The 19935-nt window shown below is 44.5% G+C and overlaps 1 protein-coding gene across 1 annotated transcript in view; it reads left to right on the plus strand.

The window, feature by feature from the left end:
* Positions 1 to 1758: 1758 nt before the first annotated feature.
* Positions 1759 to 19935, plus strand: part of LOC119159912 (ras-related protein Rab-34-like) — a 52560-nt gene continuing 34383 nt past the window's right edge. Inside the window, exons 1-2 of the mRNA XM_075883755.1 lie at positions 1759 to 1952; positions 17054 to 17145. Coding sequence (XP_075739870.1) covers positions 1908 to 1952; positions 17054 to 17145 — 137 coding nt within the window. The 5' untranslated portion in view covers positions 1759 to 1907. The remainder of the gene's footprint in view (positions 1953 to 17053; positions 17146 to 19935) is intronic.

The following is a 19935-nucleotide window of genomic DNA, read 5'->3' on the forward strand; positions in this document are numbered from 1 at the left end:
CACGCTAGAGCCGGCAAACTGTGAGCCACTGCATCGACCTTGGTTTCCAGGGACGCCTGAATCGATTGAACGACGCAGTCGCAGGAACACAACGTGTACACCATCTCCCGCAGTCCCTTCGTGCGAGCGCCATGACGTCGAAACTCGCGGTCGAAACACGCCGTCCCGAAGCTCAGCAGCTTTTACGGGGCAGCCCTTCACGCGACGTACCAAAAATACTGACGGGAAGCGTAGATGCGGCGAAGGGGGCGACGTCACGTACCAGGCGGCCTACCACGTGCGCAGAAGATGGTACAGATGGTCAAGGAGTGTTGTCGAGGAACTCCTCCGGCAGAAAAGCCGAGTATCAATCAGACACCATAAGAACAACGACGTTTCTCTGGCAACGCGAAGGAATAGAAATACAACAGATTTGTGATGCATATGTAAACAAGCGTAAATCGTCTTGAACTGTAAGTTGCGCTTGTTCAGTTGTTAGGCGAGGTAATTTCCTGTTACCTCAATAACGCGCGGGGATGCCCCTGAGCTCTAAGGACTTTGTGTTATTGTGTCAGATTTGCGAGAATGATTTTGGTAATTTTGCCGGCTTGCTTTAGTTACATTATGACCAAAATTCCTCTAATACGTCCGCAAGGGGCTAAACATTTTTATAAGTGGTTGCTCGTGTCAGCCTAAGTTTGAAGCTTAGTTCGGCAGTCAGTCGGTCGTCTGCTGCGGCTCTCTACGCGCGGAGCGCGCCGGCCGCGGTTTCGCATCGGGCCCGCAACTCCCACTCGTCCAACGCACGCTCGAGGGTCCCGAAAATAAGCGCTCCCGTTGTGTTAGGCGCGCCACGCGCCAACGAGCCGACATTCAAGGGCTCCTCGCTCGGACCAACCCCCTTTCAATACGTCTCCGCTGATGCGTCCCAGATCCTTGCGACAACGAAGAATAATAACGGACGAACAAAACAGGGGTAAAGCTTTTTTTAAAGGGGCGAAGAAAGAGATTAAACGAGCCGACGCCGCCGGGAGCGCGACGAAAGCAAGGTCTGCTCTCTTTCTGAAGTCGCCCAAGGCGTAACGCCGTGCCAAGCCCAGAGCGCTGCACTCCGCACGGTCCGGACCGGATGTTCTTGGCGGGACCCTCCTGGCCAAAATTAAACCTTTTGTTGCGCTGTTTAGCTTCGCGTGCCGCTCACTCCTGCGTTAGAAGGGCGTCAGCACCACCACGAGCAGGGAGAGGCGAACCGCATCACTGGCGGTGTTGTTCGTCGGGCACCCCAGCCACGCAGGCGTCGTTATTCGGCGGTGCTTGAACCGTGACGCGAGAGAGAGGGAACGCCCGACGCCGTAGGCAGGCCCTATGCGTCACAACGCCGCTGCCACTGGTCCGGAATCGGTTTAAATGACTTCCCAGCAGGCGGGAAGGTAGGTGGAACAATTCGTGCACCAGCCGAACCGCGCGCGCGCCACGCGATTTGCGTTTTTCCCCGCGCATCCGAACCTGCGCACTCGGGACGAAGTCATCCAGGCTGCCACCCCTCGACTCCGACCACCTTCTGCGAACCACTTCGGAGGTCATCACTTAACCAGGAGCACACAACAGCTGAGCAAGGAAGGAAGGAGGCGCAACTGTTACGTACATCTCCCCCTCTCTCTTTCTTTCGCCCTTTCCCATTAACTCTCCCTGTCGTCCGGCGTGCCCCCGTGGTCAGGTGCGGAAAACCCCCTTTCCTTTTAAAAGAGCGCCAGACAAATGAGCGCGCCTCCAGTGCGTGTTTTGCTTCCGTGCGTTCGAGGTGTCGTGGATTGATTCACCGTGGATGCGTCGAGAAAGAAAAAAAAGTTAAAAGCCAAACTTCACCGTCTCGTCGAGTGGCCTTGCGTGTGTCGCGTGTGGCCTAGTGGAAAAACCAAGTTGCTCCGATGAGGATTGACAGCGAGGGCAGCGGGATCGAACACTTCCCACAGGTGAGATATGAAAATGTGGCTCTCATATACGCCGTCCAGCACATTCGCAATGGTTTAGCAGATACTTGTCGTCGCAATTTTTTACTCACAGTAATGATGCTTCCCATTGTTAGTGATGTGTATAGGTACTTGAGAAGTTCATGGCGCGAGAGAAACGTTAATTTGTACGTTCCGTGATTCCGTGTCCTTTTTTGTTTCTTTCGTGTCAATTTCTTTCGTGACATTCTCAATTTATCGCATTTATTAGCATCACGTGCACGTGTTTTTTGTTTTTATGCCGTTGTCATTTCGTTTTACTGAACACTGTTTCAGGCGTCGCTGTTTGGTTCAATCACTTCCCTATGATTTCTACGGAACCTCCTTTATGTAGTTTACGCCAAGTATGTTTGCAAAGTTTTCATGCAAACGACTTCCTAACAAGCACAAAAAACATTTTTCGATTAATCAATTTTGTAAGTATAAGACAGGAGCAAAATTACAGTAGAAATGGTGAGTAGTTCTAAAGACCATAGACAGTACAAGAATGTGAACTGCCAAGAAAAGGGTTCATTGGGAAATACTGCATGTGCACTGCTGAGTAAGTGGTCGCAGGAGGTCTAAGAATAGCAACGGTGAGGGCAGCTTGGTAGACTCGGCTTGTGTGTGTCCATTTGGACCCCTCTTTCTTGCGTCATAAGGAACCCACAATAACAGCTATCAATTGAGCCGTCTAGGTACTCTCTGTCGGTCATTGTATGAAAAAAAAAGCACCATGCCGGAAGGTATTTCGAGGGAAATAGAAACTCCTTGTACCCACACTCTGCAATTTGCAACTCTTTTTGTAATCAAACAAACACACTCACGCACACATAAAACCGCGAGCTTATGCGTTGAGATGGCATTTCGCTTTCCCTCAGTGGTACTTCACCATTTTGTTTGGTTATCATTCTAAGTCATTTCTAAAACGAAGGTCTTTCCATGTGATCTACAATTCCGATCCGCTGCAGGCGGAAATCATTTTCTGCCTACAAACTTCTAAAATTTCATCGTTCCACTTAACACTCTAACGTCCTCAGCTGTGCTTCTGAGCTCTAGGTATTCTTTTCGCGCTTCCATCTGAACACCGGTTGTCAGTGTTGCGGATAACCTGACCCACGCAGCTGCAATTCCTGTGCCTAATGTCGACTTTTAGATGCGGAGCATCTTATACTCGCGCCTTGTAGTGCGCCGTCCGCACCGCTTCTCGAACATTCGACAGCTGACGCGCGCGCATGCGCCGTCGCGCCGTCGCCCACTCTTCCACCATCTGTGCATCCCTTCCTCCTCTACACACCGCGCGCGCTTCACTCCTCCACCATCTGTGCACCCTTCCTCCTCTACACACCGCGTTCGACATCTACAATTCTCCTGATTCTCCAGTGGACGCGCATGTGGCGTCGCGCTTCGAGAACATTCAACAGCTGACAGTGCATGCGCCGTCGTGCTGTATATATACTCAAGGTCGGCGCTCGCTCGCTCAGTTGCCGCTCGTCGGTTGGTTTGTACGGCGCGTCGACGTCCAAGGTCGCGGTGAAATGAATTCCAACGAATCCACAAACACAATGATCGACGTCCCTTCGACCAGCGCCGCCCTTTCGCATACGTGTGTACGTGTTCACTCATTTAACACCCCCTCCTACAACCACGTTAACCAATTTAGCCATCGACCCAAGTAAGTCGCAATTTAACACCCCATTTCACAACCACGTTAACCAATTTAGCCATCGACCCAAGTAAGTCGCACTTTAACACCCCGTTAACCAATTATATGGTCCGCATCATCCTCAGTGTTCCCCCGAGGGAAGCTGCGGGCAATTTTTTTTGACTAAATCTCTTCATTAGTTTGTCAGAACCTTGAGTAACCTCTCTAAAAGAGCAACAGCTTGAGAACAACCAATGACTTGAAAGTTTTTTTTTTTGCTTCTGACATCATGATGATTGAAAATGACATAAACCTTGCTGCTAACACTTTATTTTTCATCTAAGGAAGCACGATGTGACAAGAGTAGGGATATAGTTCGGTGTTGCAGAGGATTCACAGCTACTTGAACATATTGTTTCTGTTATTCTTTAAAATTTTGTTTTAGTAAGAATGCTTGCTATTTGTGTCCCTGCTTCTGTAGCTGCCAAGCGTGACACTTGTGATGACGTCCACATGTATCATTCCGGTGATGTAAAACACGCTCTGCGTTCTGAACAATCCTTTGTATGATGGTGCCTGCTTGGATTGTAAGCGTATAATTCTCGTAAATTGCTGAATATTATTTGCAGCTCTAGTTCTAAGCGCGAAGGCGTTAGGAAAGAATGTGGTTCAGCCAACTCAAGGAGGAAGTTGAGGAGCCTGTTGATGGAACATTATTTTAGGAACTTGAACTGCGCTGGGCATGACGCATCATAGAAGAAAGGACGAATGTAGATGATTTAGTGTATAATATACTGTTCACGGGAAGAATGAAATGTGAAATGAATTTGAAAAAAAAAATCAAGCGAAAATACACACACCTTTGACAACTAGGGGGAGGAAAAGAAATAAAAGAGGACAGGGAGGTTAGCGAGTCCTCAGACCGGCTGGCTACCTTGCGCAGGGGAACTACGTTTAAGCGCAATAATCTACTTGTGCTTTCAAACATCTAGTTTTGGCTATGGCTATCCATGCACTGAAAGCGTATGGTGTTTTCTTTCAAAAACATTCTTTATTGTTGTTTTTTCAAGACGACATTTGTTGTCAACTGCTCCGTTTATTGTGATTTACTACACACAGTTACTCGAAAAAGTTAATTATCTGCTTATTTTCGTACCTTCACTTTTTGCTCATTTTTGATTGTTCTTAACACGCTGTCTAATTGGTTTTATTTCATCTGTCAACCTTCATAAAAGGCGCCTTGCTTGAATAGGTAACGGAAGTGGTTTAACACATAAAGCGACCGCGTCTTCAACATTACTGGCAACACTCCGGGTCACATTTTCAAAGCTTTTCGTTCAAGAGAGCTCCACATTGATGGGTAGCTTTTGATAATGACTTCAGTGTGTCCGGCATTTCTAGAGCAGCAACGTTTTGTTAATATGGGTGCCGTTTTTCCAAAGAGCAAAGAAAACGCAAAAAGATGCCCATCAAAGCGTAAGGAAGAATATTTGCTTGACTCAATGTAAGAAGCTCATAGAAAATAGATAGATAGATTGATTGATATGTGGGGTATATTGTCCCAAAACCACCATGTGAATATGAGAGATGCCGTAGCGGAGGGCTCCGAAAATTTCGACCACCTGGGGCTCCTTAACGTGCACCGAAATCTGAGTACTCGGGCCTACAGCATTTCCTCCTCCAACAAAAGTGCAGCCGCCAAAGCCGGGATTTGATCCCGCGACATACAGAACAGAGAGGGCCAAAAATGACCAAATTGGCGCAGGTGAGATTTTAACCAACGCGGCTGCTCTAAAGGTTCACCTAAATGCGACAGTGAATGAGTTTAGATTGATAATATGATCTATGAGAACTTGATTGTCGTTAATCTTACCATCATAAGTTCATTATTAGACGAAAAAAAGCGGTTACAGTACCCTTTTAAATTTCGTGCCTACATTTTAGCGTGTGACCTCAAAGATTTCACCGTGTATTTGTGGCATTTTACCAGCATTGGCGTGGCGAAACTTCTTGTCAGTTGGTATTTTGAGTGTTTGAAAAAATTACACTTTTTACTGCGCCGGGAACGTTTCGGAAAGACAGCTAGGACAAAGTGTGCTCTGTCTTATCTGTCTTCTTTCGGCAACGTTCCCGGCGCACTAAGTAAGTGCGTTTCTTTAAAAAAAATGCAATACCAACGAGCCCAAGTATAGCCACTATATTGCAGGGTATTTCGAGTCTGGGGCCCCATCAGCAGGCAACGAGTTTCATATTTAACTGTTAGGAGCTTTCCTTAGCAAACAACGCCAAATTTATGCCATTTGGTGTAGGAATATCAAGGTGGCGTTGTCCCACGCTTATTCTTTTTGCGCGTTTCTTGGCTTACTAAGCGTCTTGTGACACTGAGAGTGGTGATTTTGGAATTCTGAAAGAGTAATTTACCATTAACAGCAAACCGTTTATCTATTTCATGTCCCATTAAACACTCGTATGTTCTTTACAGAGCCAAATAATCTCGTTGACATTTAACAAAATTTCTGTGTGTCTGGTAGGGTAACCGACGGAGCCGAGCTTGGTTAACCTCCCTGCCTTTTTTCTCTCTTTCTCTCTCTCTGTACTCGCATGCTTGCAAACTAAGCTGATCGAGAGTTACCCTCTCCACCACCTTCACACCCCTACGTCTTACATATATCTACCTTTAAATGGGTTGTGGGGTCTATTAAATAACTGCTCTCTGGATACGGTTTGCTAAAAAATGTTTCCTAAAAATTCACTCCTTCTATGTAAATATGTGATGACTTTTCCTTCTCTGGTTCCGCTGTCTGAAAACCACCCCCCTGTGTTCCCGTCTATAGGCAACACCCCAGTTTTCAATAATCGCCAGCAACATAATTCATCGTTGTACTCGAGGTCGGGTTGCTGCAAGCGTCGGAAATACTTGGTGGCTGAAATGAAGACACATGGACAGCTAATTCAGAATGACGGCCTTTTTTCTGTAGTAATGCTGAGAACTCGTACTCAATTTTACGAACTTTCACCTCTCTATCCACGAGGCGTGGCCACTTGTGATTGGTACTTTTTTAGGTGACACTGCTTTTGAAACGTGTATTCTCAACGTGTTCGACGAAATACATGCGTGGTCCAGTTACCCTTGTACTTGAGTGCACAAAACGGTGATCTTAAAAAACAATAACAGTAACTGAAACAAAACTGCATTTAAGTACAAACTCGTGGCGCATGTCTTGATATCCATTCCACCATCTGAAATTATTTGGAGTGCATGCCTTGAAATCTAAACGACAGCAGTTCGCAGAAAGCAATACTCATTCTAAAGTAATTAACTTTAGGCCATAATAAATAATTATGTTCAGATAATTTTTTATGCATTGAGGCTTTGTGTGCGAATAATATCACTCACTCGGAGTGATAGAGCTTATGGACTCCAAATAATGCTGTCACAGGCTATTGAAAAAAATGCAGACTTTATTGTCTAATGAAAGGCACCATATTGTAAAAAAACAGAAGGGCTTCTGTTTGTGGCTGCGCGGTTGTGGTAGTGGTAACTTGCCACTGAAAATCTCCATACCTCACTCCACACGGCAGGAGTGGAACGGTTCACCGCCTCGCGTTGTGTGCACGTGCAAGAAACGGCATTGCGGCAGGCGGTCTATATATATAGCCGCGTGGGACGCTAGCGTCTTTTAACCCTTTCCGCTCAGCGCTACCTTTACTTATCTTCGTTTTTTCTTCAATTCTTCGTTCGCCGTTAAATGCTGTTGGCACGCAGTGCAGCCTGTGTAGCCTGCACTACGCTTAAGCAAAGAGTTCTAAGGGCATGAACGTTTGGTATAAATCGCACTGTTGGCTCGCTTTCGGAGTTTCACCGCTGCATGTTATTTGAAGAAAACTCTCGAAAGATGATGTTTGTGCGTGCTCTTGATCATATTTTAGTTTTATCTTTCAAAATATTGCCACTTACTGGCTGTTAATCACAACGATGGCGATCTACGCAAAGTGACCGCATTCGAATGAACAGCTGCCAAAACGACAAAAAAAATCTTTTACTTTGATACCTAATGGGGGCGTGTTATAGGCCGGACTTCCTGAGCCACGAAGTGTGTTCCTAGTCAGGCTTAGGTCACGAGTTTCAGTGATTTTCAATGTCTATAGGTCCTACTTAGGGCTACGCCAATTGCACATGAAGTTGTTGTCAAATGCTGGAAAACTTTTTCTTCGAAAATAGTTAGTTGGTCATTTTCGCGTGGCCGAAAGTAGAGATGACCAGTTCGACTGTTGTCTCGGTTTATGTATTTACTTACTTATTTATTCAGTTTTGAGCGAGATTTGTTATTTCCTCGAACTAAAGCGTGTCACTGAGCAACAAGTACTCGCCTACTGTACGCGACGGGGGGTGAACGTGAACTTATATTAGCTTATTTCGTATTCTGTAGTAAACAAGTGTACTCATGAAAGCTTGCAAAAAGTCACTCGGCCAGCACGAAGCCCGATTCAGTGTGAACAAAGAACCCCAAATTTCGTCTTTCTTTCCGTGCACGACTTGCAGAAAGGCTGCATCGACAGTATCGACTCGCCAATACAGTGCAGTGGTTGTTAAACAATTCCAATTTTTCCAGACCTACCGTTCAGGCCACAGACGCAGTGATGCGACTACTTTATACGCGCCAGAGAACATGCTTGAAGTTGGCGAACATTGCAGCTAAATTTCTGCACGCTCCGCATGTACTGACAAGATGAATCTTTGCAAATGTTGCGAGAAGACAGCGCCAGCAGTTGTCGCCGTAGTCTAACATATTGTTTCCAAACAGGTGTTCTCAGTAGAGTTCTGCGCTATATCTACGTGAGCTATTTGATGAAACGCAGGAAGTTCTCGCGGTGTAACTCTCTGCGCAATGCGTCAACGTTGGCCAGCGCCAAGGCAATGCGTCGCGACACGGAACAACTGTGCCTGTTGAGTCACGCACTGTCGCCAGCTCAGGCGTACAATAGGCTGCGGTGGTACTGTAGGTTTCTGCATACATTCCACAAGAAGATGTACATGCACAGCACCGACGCAGGTGCATGCCACGGATACATTCACGCACGGACAATTGTGCAACAGGTGCGAGCTCACAGAGAGCCTTTTAAGGCGAAAGCCTCATATGCTTAATCAAACTTGAAAATTACCATCGGCGTCCCGCGGTGTCGGCGTCAATACGAGTGATGGAAATATAACGTGATGACGACACCATGCGACGTCACTGTGGCTTCTGGTGCCGTGTCGACGTCATCAAGTCACACTTGGCGAAAGGTGGGCTGATTATTCAGGTCGTGCAAAATGAGGTGAGGGGCAAAAAGCGTGCAACCTCTCCAATCTTGGAGGCAGTTTATGTAATAAAACTAGGTTAAGAAAACAAAACTTTCAAAAAAGAGCACGAGATGATGAACACATAGACTAATAAAAGAAAAAGAAGAAGGTGGCTTCAACCTTCGAGTAGTTTTGAGTGAATGCCTGTCGGCTTTTTTTCCTAAACGGTATAGTGAAGAACACTAGCAAACGAACACGCAAGTACACATTGTCAACAGACCTTAGGATCTGGAATGAAGTGTTGCGTGCCATGGTGACTGTGGCACACACTATAGCGGGGATGTTGCGGTAAGCTTTCGCAACTTACTGGGAATCATTACCATGCACCTGAAACAGTCAACAAGGCCGCCATGTAACTACGTCCCTATTGAATGAGGGCATCATGGCCGCGAATCGAAGCCACGTCCTCGACCTTAGTGCCGCAGCTCCCCAGCCACTCAACTATACAAGTCGGGTATCTCAGCAGATACGAAAACGTGCTGAAACAGACATAGAAAGTAAACATTTTACAGATGCCAGTCCGGTTGAGCATGTGAATTGAGAAATAATTTACTGGACAACTCCAAGCAATGTATGGAAACATAGACGCTAAGGCCACACATGAACTAACACGCGCATTCTTGCACATAAGCGCACACGAGCTCACTCGCTTTCCAACACAGACACGCGCGTACATACACATACACGCAGTCACGGTGGCGCCCCGGCAGCGCCATCACGCGGCGTGCGGCCATATCCGGAGGCGCAGCGCAATGCCAGAAGTTTCGCTCTCGCGTTACGCCACACCGGAGTCGGCGAGATGTGCTTGAGAGGGCGTCCGGAATTACCGAAATGCGCTTCCGCGCATTGTCCCGCGCACGAGTGGAAGCGGGGAGACATCAACCATGATACACCATCCGCCCCGATGTCACCGGCCGTCCCCGCGTTTTGTTTAACCTTTGTTTTATCGCGCGCTAAAGTGCAGGCGAGGGAGTGGAATGTGAAACACCGGGGACATATTGTTGCTGTGCTTCTAGCATAGCGGCAGCGCTTTGTACACGGAAGCTTGTGAAATCGGCGCACAGAAAAATGAATGCGGTGGCAGTAAAGGACTTGTTAAGAGAGTGGGAGGAAGTGATAAAAGTAGGGGAAAGATAGGAAGGTTAACTATAGTATACAGAGGATACTTGCGGTCGGCTTCCCTGTTCTGAGTAGCAAGAAAGAGGGCATTAGTGAATGAAAAAAAGACAAAAGTGTTTTACGACACCAAACAGAAATAAGGACTAGGGCAACACCAAAATAATGCACAAGATTGTCAAATGATCATTCTAGTAGCGATCTGTCATTCAGTCCAATTTTTTCGAGAAAGACCGCATCCGACGTTCATATAAAATCCACACTGACAGTATACTGCCCTCTCACACAACCTAATGGGAGAAACGAAACAGTTTGTGGTGCATGCTATGGTTTTATCAGAAAGCTTGCCGCTCACATACAGGCCCGAATGCCTATTGCTTAGAAGCGTAACCGTCGGACGGTTGGAAAAGTGAACTGCTTCGCCTGCCGTCACGTGATTGACCAGAATCAGGCTTGCGTTAGAGAAACAGCGAGTTTGGCAGTTACGCGATGCCACACATACCGCTTTGCCTTTCTGACTGTTTTAAGCGCTTTGTACACTTTCTACTTGCACCAATTTGTCGCATTCGATTCTCTGCTTTCATACGTTCGACACGCGGCTACGGCTTCTCTAAATTGTTCGATGAGAACAATCACACAATAGTAAAATGTGGTGAAGTTCAGTGATGTATATTGTAGTACCATCTACAGCGAATCACTTGGTAAAGAAAGCTGAAGTCACGTGCTTATTCGGGACACGAGTACATAGAATGGTCATTTAGGCAACTGAAGAGTCGGGCAAGCGTCGACGTAGTGTCCATGTAGCGGTCATGGGGCGATTTCGCGGAGCTCTAGGACGCGCGTTCGATTTGGGGCCTCGGCGGTAGCCATAAATAGTGATTTAATTGTAAAAATGAAAGAAAAACATTTCGAGTGGTAACGGTTTAGTAGTATCATAAAAATGAAGGTGATAATTTCTTCTGGCTTGTCCCGCTATCGACTTTATCGTCATTCGGACACTCAGCAAAGAAACGCTTGATTATAATTGAAGAAATGATTTATGCATCGAGATTTATCCGTGCATAGCACCTGCCACGGTGCAGAGTCAAATCGTTGTGTTGCTCATCTGCTGTTCCTAAAGTAGCGGGCTCGAATGCAGGCCAGGTTGTCGGTATTTTCGATGGAGGTGGAAGCGCTTGAGGCCCGTGTGCTTAGATTTAGGGGTACTTTAACCCTAGGTGATCGAAATTTCAGGAGCCTTTCAATATGGCGTCTCTTATAATCATATGGTGGTCTTCAGACGTGAACCCCACCACTTACTATTTATTTTATTTGCATTGATAAGTTATTCTGCAACACCGTCCGATTCCGGGCCGATTGCCCGTGGTGTGCATGTACCATCAGCGGAAGACAACACAAACAAACAGAATGTCTGTTTTTGTGGAGTGTGGCCTCTGCGAGGCGATGAATGCTTTGGTAATGCAGAGCTTCCACGTGCTTTTAAAAGAGGTGTCCTCGACGGAAGCGTGCAAAACGACAAAGAGGGGGTGGGGGGGGGTGGAGTCATGTTACCGCCGCATTGCTCGGGACATCGTTACACAAATGCAAACTCTGGCGCATAGAATTTCAAGCCTTTGTTGTACTCATCAGTGCAATCCACGAGAGGTGTCTCCGAGAGCAACGACACTGCTTATTATAAGGGATGCGTCATGTTCGCGGGCCTCACGACGCATGCGGGCGGGTGGATGCAGCCAGACTGCCGGCGGCCTGCTTCTACTTATCGTCGGCATTCACCTATTTATGGCGCAGGCGCAGCCACACGGCCCACGCGCTCGACTTTTGGTAATAGTAACTACGCGGGGATAAGCGTGGAGGCAGGCTTTGCCTACGTAATTTTTGTGTCTGTTTTTTTTTTCACCAAGCGAAGCTGTTGTGGCTCACAAATTTCAGCGGTAGCACGCGAATAAACGCGCAAACAAGGGGAACGTACAGAAATTCGGCACTTTGTAACGTCAGTGCACCAAATGGTCTGAAGAGTTTCTGAAGCTCTCTGCCATGGCATCGCTCAGATTCATACCGTGATTTTGGGATGTCAAACCAGAATTATTATTATTATTATTATTATTATTATTATTATTATTATTATTATTATTATTATTATTATTATTATTATTATTATTATTATTATTATTATTATTATCGGTGATTTTAATAATAATATTACCAGTAATAGAAAAAAATAACGAAGGATTGATTCAAAAGCAATTTATTACTTTTACGCAACTCTGATACTTCATAAAGTCATGCAAATATAGTACGTAGAACTTTGCAGGCCTGACTGTTTCATTGTGTCTTCTGCAGCGTTTTACGTCTTGTTTATTGTCACTAACAGTTGCTCTTTAACAATTTTCATGGTAAGCCTTCTTCAGTTCTGTATTAAAACATGAGCATATACACTGAGTGAAACAACTTTATTTGGTCCTAATAGCAGCCCTTCTGAACATAGACGCGAGTCAACTTAAACTATTTATTGGTTTGTATTGGCTAGCAGAAAGATGCGTTTCGCGATTTTTGCGAGCACGTTGCGCACAAAAGTTTGCATAAGTACGAACATGAGTAGCACTTTCGTGCCCCGCCGCGGTGGTCTAGTGGCTAAGGTACTCGGCTGCTGACCCGCAGGTCGCGGGTTCAATTCCTGGCTGCGGCGGCTGCATTTCCGATGGAGGCGGAAATGTTGTAGGCCCGTGTGCTCAGATTTGGGCGCACGTCAAAGAACCCCAGGTGGTCGAAATTTCCGGAGCCCTCCACTACGGCGTCTCTCATAATCATATGGTGGTTTTGGGACGTTAAACCCCACAAATCAATCAACTTTCGTGTTGGCTCAAAATGCTTCAAAGAAGTGCCCCTGGTAGGAAAATTAGATTGTTAAAGGCGTCATCGCAATTCATCTACAGCGGCACTTGTTCATGTAATGAAAAAAAGTGGTGAGCTACGTCGAGCAACAAAACGAAAAAAAAAGGCTACCAGGACTTTGGAACACTCGCTATTAAATGCCCGTGAACATTTCCGTGTAAACAACAAAAAAGTTAACGGTGCATTTTCCGCCTTAAAATCCCGTCGAAACTGTAACTGATTACGTGTAAATTATGGCTTAAACCTAATTAAATTACACTGAGCACGTTCGAGGAAAATAAAGGAATAATGAATAATGATATCTTGGAGTTGGCATGCCCAAACCCCGATGTGATTATGAGGCTCAGCGTAGTGTATACGGCTTGGGAAATTCAGGCAATTCGGTGTTCTCTAACATTCCGGACTCAACACTGTGCACGTGCTTCTAGCATTTTGCATCAATTGAAACGTGAACGAAATATAAAGTGATTGATTGATTGCCCAGTATACAGTTCACGATGGTAAGGTCCCTCGTTTTTTTTTTGTAAGCCTCAAAAAAGGGGTTTTATTCAAACCAATGAATAAGGCAGCGAATTTTGCTTTAGTATTGAACGTGATCAAGAACTCGGTTTTGAAATACAGACTATATATAAAGTGATAGTTACAGTGTCTCAGGGCACGCTATTCTAGTCTGTAGCTACAGAAGTACCATGCCGAAAAATTAATAGTGTGCGATGATGGGTGGTGAACTTTAGCAGAGCGGCTGATGCGGTGAGACACGCGTGTCGCGGCTGCTACGTAAGGTAGCTGATTCAGGGAAAAATGAAATAATTTATAATAAACATGAAGGCTTACAATGGGATGGCTAAAAGAAAGGGTGGTGTTTTTTTTTTAATTTTGTTTCCAATGTATATGCGATGACTTCGCATGAATACTAGCGGGAGAATTTGAATCTAGCGGGAGAATTTGAGACAACGCCTAATGTATAGAATAAATACACTTTATTCGGGCTCAACGGCACATGCAAACTCTAGTTCAGTTCTAATAAAACATTTACACGTGAGAATATTTACGTAGAGGGACGGCAGAAAATATAGTCTTGCATTCGATGCTCAACCTATGTTATCAATGTGGGTATTCTATGATTATTAGTTGGATCGACTTATTCCTAAGTATTTATGGGATGCTACAAACTCAATCAGTGTGTCAACAATATAGTATTGAATTTGATACGTGCTATTGTGACGAGACGGGATGCTAATTTACATTTAGTATGACTGAGGAACACTATTTAGCAGCAGAAACACGAATTAAGTGAGCTGTTAAGGCTTGCCCAAAGACCAAGTTTATCATGAAGGTTAAAGATTGTGACGTAAACGCGCAGCCTTACACGTGAATGCTGCAGGAGACATGCTCGGGTAAATCGATAACGAATACTGTTAACAATAGAAGTGGACCATGGACAGATCCTTGCGGATTGTCGGATGTGTTTGTTGAGAGTGCCTGACTGAGAACGATCAACGTGTGCCCGTTCGGTCCGTTGCAGAATACTGGGATGTAAATTTAGTTGGGAAAGATTTAATAAAAGCGATGCCGAGGAACTTTGCTGAAACCATTTGTATAGCCAAAAAAAATATCTTCAATCTGAGTGTTACAATTAAGTGAGGTTAGTATGCAGGTTGCGGTGGAAAGAGTGCCTATTGGGTTTTACCGGAGGGGTTTTCACGACACATATATGTTGTAAGTGATGGGAGCATGTTCAACGGTTCAAGAAATGTGAGAGAGGGTCTTTTTTATTGAATAAACAATAATTACACTTTATTCGCCGCATCAAAGTGTGGTTACCGTACGTTAATTGACTATTTTCCACGCCCAACGTGCTTCTCATTTTCATGTTGTCCAGATGCGCTATTCATAGCCCGCCGAAGCAACTACCCAGCGAGCGAGGCATGTATACGGCTTCCAGCGGTGAGCAGGACGCTAGGCCAAGGCGACTACGCAATGGGAGGGTGCTCGGCGTGTAGAGAAAGATGACGATCTTTAAGTGGCAGACTGCGGTAGTGAGGGTCACCCGGGGATTCAAAGCTGAGTCGTGCTAAGGTAAACCCGAATGATACCCCTGGCTCGACACAACTCAATTAAGGGACGATAGCGCAGGCGCCAAACGTCACAGCCACGCCCATTTTCCCGTTCTCCGAGCGTAGTGATTTTGTCCCACCTGGTTTCCGCAATTGCAGACACCGTCGCTGTGCCAGCGTCGGCGACGGCATGGCTTAACCCAAGAAGTGAGCGCGGAAGCTCTTCAAGGTGGGCTAAGTGCATGCACTGTTCACAGCCGTTATCCGTTCTTGGTTCGTGCTGTAACTGTTTAAACGAGGAACGAACGTGCTATGTTCAGGTAGCAAGATTAAGCTCTCCACCTGCTCTTTAACTGGAAGTTTTGCAGCAGTTCTACGAAGGCTTCCCATGAAAACACTGTGACCACACTCGACTTTTCTCTTCCCGCTGCCTTCCATTTCACTGCCCTCTTTCAGCGATTGACAACCTACCCTTCTCAATATGAGATAGTGTATACTAAGCTACATATACGCAAACTATGGTTTTATTTAAAAAGATACATATACATACACATACATATTTGTACACCCAAGGTGTCTATCTTTATTTGCTGTCTTTGTAGAAAAGTGTGAAGTTGTAACTTTTTTTATTGCGAACCATTTGAGACAATGTCAGCTCATGTTGCTGTTATCGGGATATTTGACCGCTTTTAAATCGGCTGGTCCCGGAAGCGGAATCCAGCAAAGTATATATCTCAGAAATGTTTTAACCTCCTTTTGTGGGACACCAGCTTGGCTAAGATAACGGCAGTAATACATAATTGCATGTATAATTTCTATACAACTTAAGTAATGACATATTCTGGGCGCACCACTGTAACTTTCATATCTGACTAGAACCTTGCATAGATCATGCTGTGACACGTTTTATAGATTATGCTTGGAGACACATGTGTTTTATTTCACTTTTTGGCTCGTCTATTTACCAAGCATGAGTACGGTGAGCGGCAAAACTTGTGGAAAATCTTACCGGAGTTGTTGGTTGGTAGAGTAACTTCCGCGAGCACTCTGTGTTGAGATAAAAATGATATATATATATATATATATATATATATATATATATATATATATATATATATATATATATATGTGTGTGTGTGTGTGTGTGTGTGTGTGTGTGTGTGTGTGTGTGTGTGTGTGTGTGTGTAGCTATTGCTTGTATTATGAACATTAATCCCTTTCCGTGTGTAATATTTAATTATTGTATTATTCTCAAACACGTGCGTAAGACAATTGATATGCTGCTGATGCATATATCTTAAAATCAACAAAACAGCCTTGGATGATTGATATGTACCTGACACGCGTTCTTTTATTCCGGTTACCATCTGGAAGCGCCATGTCATTAATATGGCTCCCATATTACATATGACTCCTAAGGCACCTCTCGGAACCGCGCAGTTAGCGGTCCAAAATATATCTTGGAGTTATCACTCATGGAAACAGTTTGAACAGTAATAATGATATTATCTGGCGTTTAACGTGCCCAGACGACAATATAATCATGAAAAAAGTCATAGTGGCGGGCACCAGAAGTTTGGAGCGTCTGCCATGGTGTGGATTTAGTGCACTGCCACCGCACCTTGCACCATTAATAATTTGCCTTCATCGAAATGCGACAGCAACAACTGGGATCAAACCGGCAACCTTTGAGTCAGCATCGTAAGCGTTGTACCATCGAGGCTTACTGATCCATTCACCGGTTTGTCTGCGTTTCGGACGTTGAGGACTGCAGATGGTATACGTTTCCAGTCATAACTAGCAAACAATACAGCTGAGGTTGATCGTATGGTGCCTGACATTCGCGGAACAATCAATTTAGTCATTTATTCATGCGTTTAGATTATTTATGATATCTTAGTTACTGGACCGTCATAGTCAGATAAAATTTATTACGGCCTGTTTTTTTTTCTTTTTTCGCTGCGCTCTGCCGTTAGTTGCTGTGAACGCAACCGGGAAATGTGAGCTGATATATACTTTGTTCGTGGTGCAGGCCTACTCATACCTGGACACACCGTACCCGGAGACCGACTTCCCCCCGGACATACGCGATGCGTGTCTCAAGCGGAGCTCCGTTGGTGCCGAGTAAGTAGGCCTCGATTTGCCGCTTTGTGTTCAAAATGCGCAGTGTATGGCACATGTATTTCTCCACGAACGGTCACACCTTTAGAACTATAGTGGTTTGAAAGCGCCCACGAGTTCAGACAAAGCACGAATATTTACTATTGGCGCTTCTTAGAGTCCGCGAAATAGGAAGACCGTCATGAAAGCGTGCCCCTGAAAGGCTCTTGGCTGTGACCGAAAGATTCTCAAATCACTACGCATGTATGTATGTATGTACGTATGTATGTATGTATGTATGTATGTATGTATGTATGTATGTATGTATGTATGTATGTATGTATGTATGTATGTATGTATGTATGTATGTATGTATGTATGTATGTATGTATGTATGTATGTATGTATGTATGTATGTATGTATGTATGTGTGTGTGTATGTATGTATGTATGTATGTATGTATGTATGTATGTATGTATGTATGTATGTATGTATGTATGTATGTATGTATGTATGTATGTATGTATGTGTATGTATGTATGTATGTACGTACGTACGTGCGTACGTATGTATGTATGTATGTGTGTGTATGTATGAATGTGTGTGTATGTATGTATGTATGTATGTATGTATGTATGTATGCACGCGTACGGGATAATTTTTGTGCCTGGAAACGTGGTTGTGAGAGTAAAAAGTAGGCGTGTAGATTAGCTATAACTTTCTGAGTACGTCTCAAATCATGCAATCGATTAGGCTGTAACAGGCCAGATATATGTTAGTTATAATCTTGCTTCCGCAGCGCTTTCTCTCGAAGATCGTGTAAACACTACACCTCTCTTGAGCTTGATGCTTCAAGGCGATTCTGAAATGCTTTCGTGTGCATAGTTGAGGCGTTCCTCACATAAATTTAAAATGCCGCAATCAATTTAAAAAAGCCATAAAAGGCATATTTTATCTTTTTAATTATGGTTTACTGCTGTTTTTCAATATTTTGGTATTGTTTGTGCCATTTTGCTTCCTTTTTTTATTCATATGTTATGTTTTTTGTTGCGTACCCCTCATGTAATGCCTCTCTGGACCCTTGAGGTACTAATAAACGAAAAATTGGGTCATGCTGCCAATTTTTTTATCTCAGAAACTGAACAATACTACACTCAGCTTAAGGACACTTTCCGTTTTTATTCAACAATTTGAACATATTCTTTGTACATTGCAATGCTTATATTTTTTGTTTTTAAGTTTTTGACAAGCAAAATTGTGACTCCATTCGCGCCACCCGATGCATCTGCCATTTTGGCTGTGTTGCTTGGTTTCGCAGGGCCCTCTGACTGCATGCTCGTTTCACGTGGTAAAGCGCCTCATCAGGTGCTAGATATTCTCAACTAGAACTATTTAAAAATATTTTGCTTCGATATATATTTTCTTTTTTTTACTCGGGAATAGAAGCCCAACGTGAACCAGGGCGCGCATTGGCGCCTTTTCTGTACCTTGTTTCAGGGCGGTGTACGACCATGTTGGCTAGATAGAGTGTTGAATTATTGACCTACAGAATTGCCTGCGTAGGAGCTCAAACTCAAATTTTCTTTGGTCAATGAACTTTAGGTTGGAACGTCTTCCAAACACGTGCGTGACAAACCTGTTACAACAATAAATATACCATAATTTTATAAGAAAAAAAAGAACCCTAGGGCTATTAACCAATAACAAGATAATAAAGAAGTAAAACTTAATATTCGCAAGACGTTCTTCAGTCACACACGAGCGAGTACACCACTTGTCACCGCCCCCCTTGCCGCCCCCGCCAATATATATATATATATATATATATATATATATATATATATATATAACTTCGGTTGCTGCAAGGTTATAAATATGAAAGTAGATGCGCTTTCACATAACAACTGTTTATTGTGCCGACGTTTCGACAGGAACCCTGTCTTTTTCAAGGCATAATACTATTTACACATGTTCCGTGCTTTTTTATATCCTGTCGAGACAGGAGGGGAGGGGTCAAATGAGAAAGAGAGACAAAAAAAAAGAAAAAAAAAAGAAGGAAGAAACAGCGAAACGGGAGGACAAACAATAAATAAAATATAGAAATTCTAGGAGAAGAAGCAAGACCGACATGGCGTATTTAGAAAGAGGCAGCATTTCAACAGAGTAGGGCAGAGGTAGATGAGGAGTGTCATCATTGTCAACAATACCTCCCCCGCACCCACACTTCCCCAAGTGGGCAGGGAGCCGCCGTTTTTGTATTTCCCCTTTCCGTGTAGTCCGCTGGCGGCTCGTTCCTCTTTGAAGTGTATGACAAGTTAATGGGGAGGGCTTAAGTGCTTTAAGTGCATGCTGGTGGCATCGGGAGTAGCGAAAAAGCCGGTGAATGAGGCACTGCCATCGATATTCATTATATGCATTGGTTCCTTGTCAGTGAAGGAAAAGAATGTGCGTTAAAGGATTAACGAAGGAGAAAAAAAAAGAACAGGGGGGGGGGGGAGAGAGACTGTACCACTCCGGGACAGTCACCACACAGTTGAGGCCCACTGGGAAGATATGCGCGCATGTAGGAAAAAGTTAACGAAACCACCTAGCTGTCAGCTCCTTGTCAGTGAAGGAACAGAATGTGCGCTGAAGCTTGACGAAGAAAAAAAAAGGAAAAAAAAAGGAAAAAAAAAAAGGGGGGGGGGGGACCGTACGACCTCCGGGACCACTTATCTGTGCGTTCCGGCTGTGCTTGATTAGGCAAATCGTTTCTATGTTGTCAGATGCATAGGCCAAAAGCTTCGTTAGCGGGTAATATTATTGTCGTAATG

Source organism: Rhipicephalus microplus, unplaced genomic scaffold (assembly GCF_043290135.1).
Source record: "Rhipicephalus microplus isolate Deutch F79 unplaced genomic scaffold, USDA_Rmic scaffold_21, whole genome shotgun sequence".
Taxonomy (NCBI): Eukaryota; Metazoa; Arthropoda; class Arachnida; order Ixodida; family Ixodidae; genus Rhipicephalus; species Rhipicephalus microplus.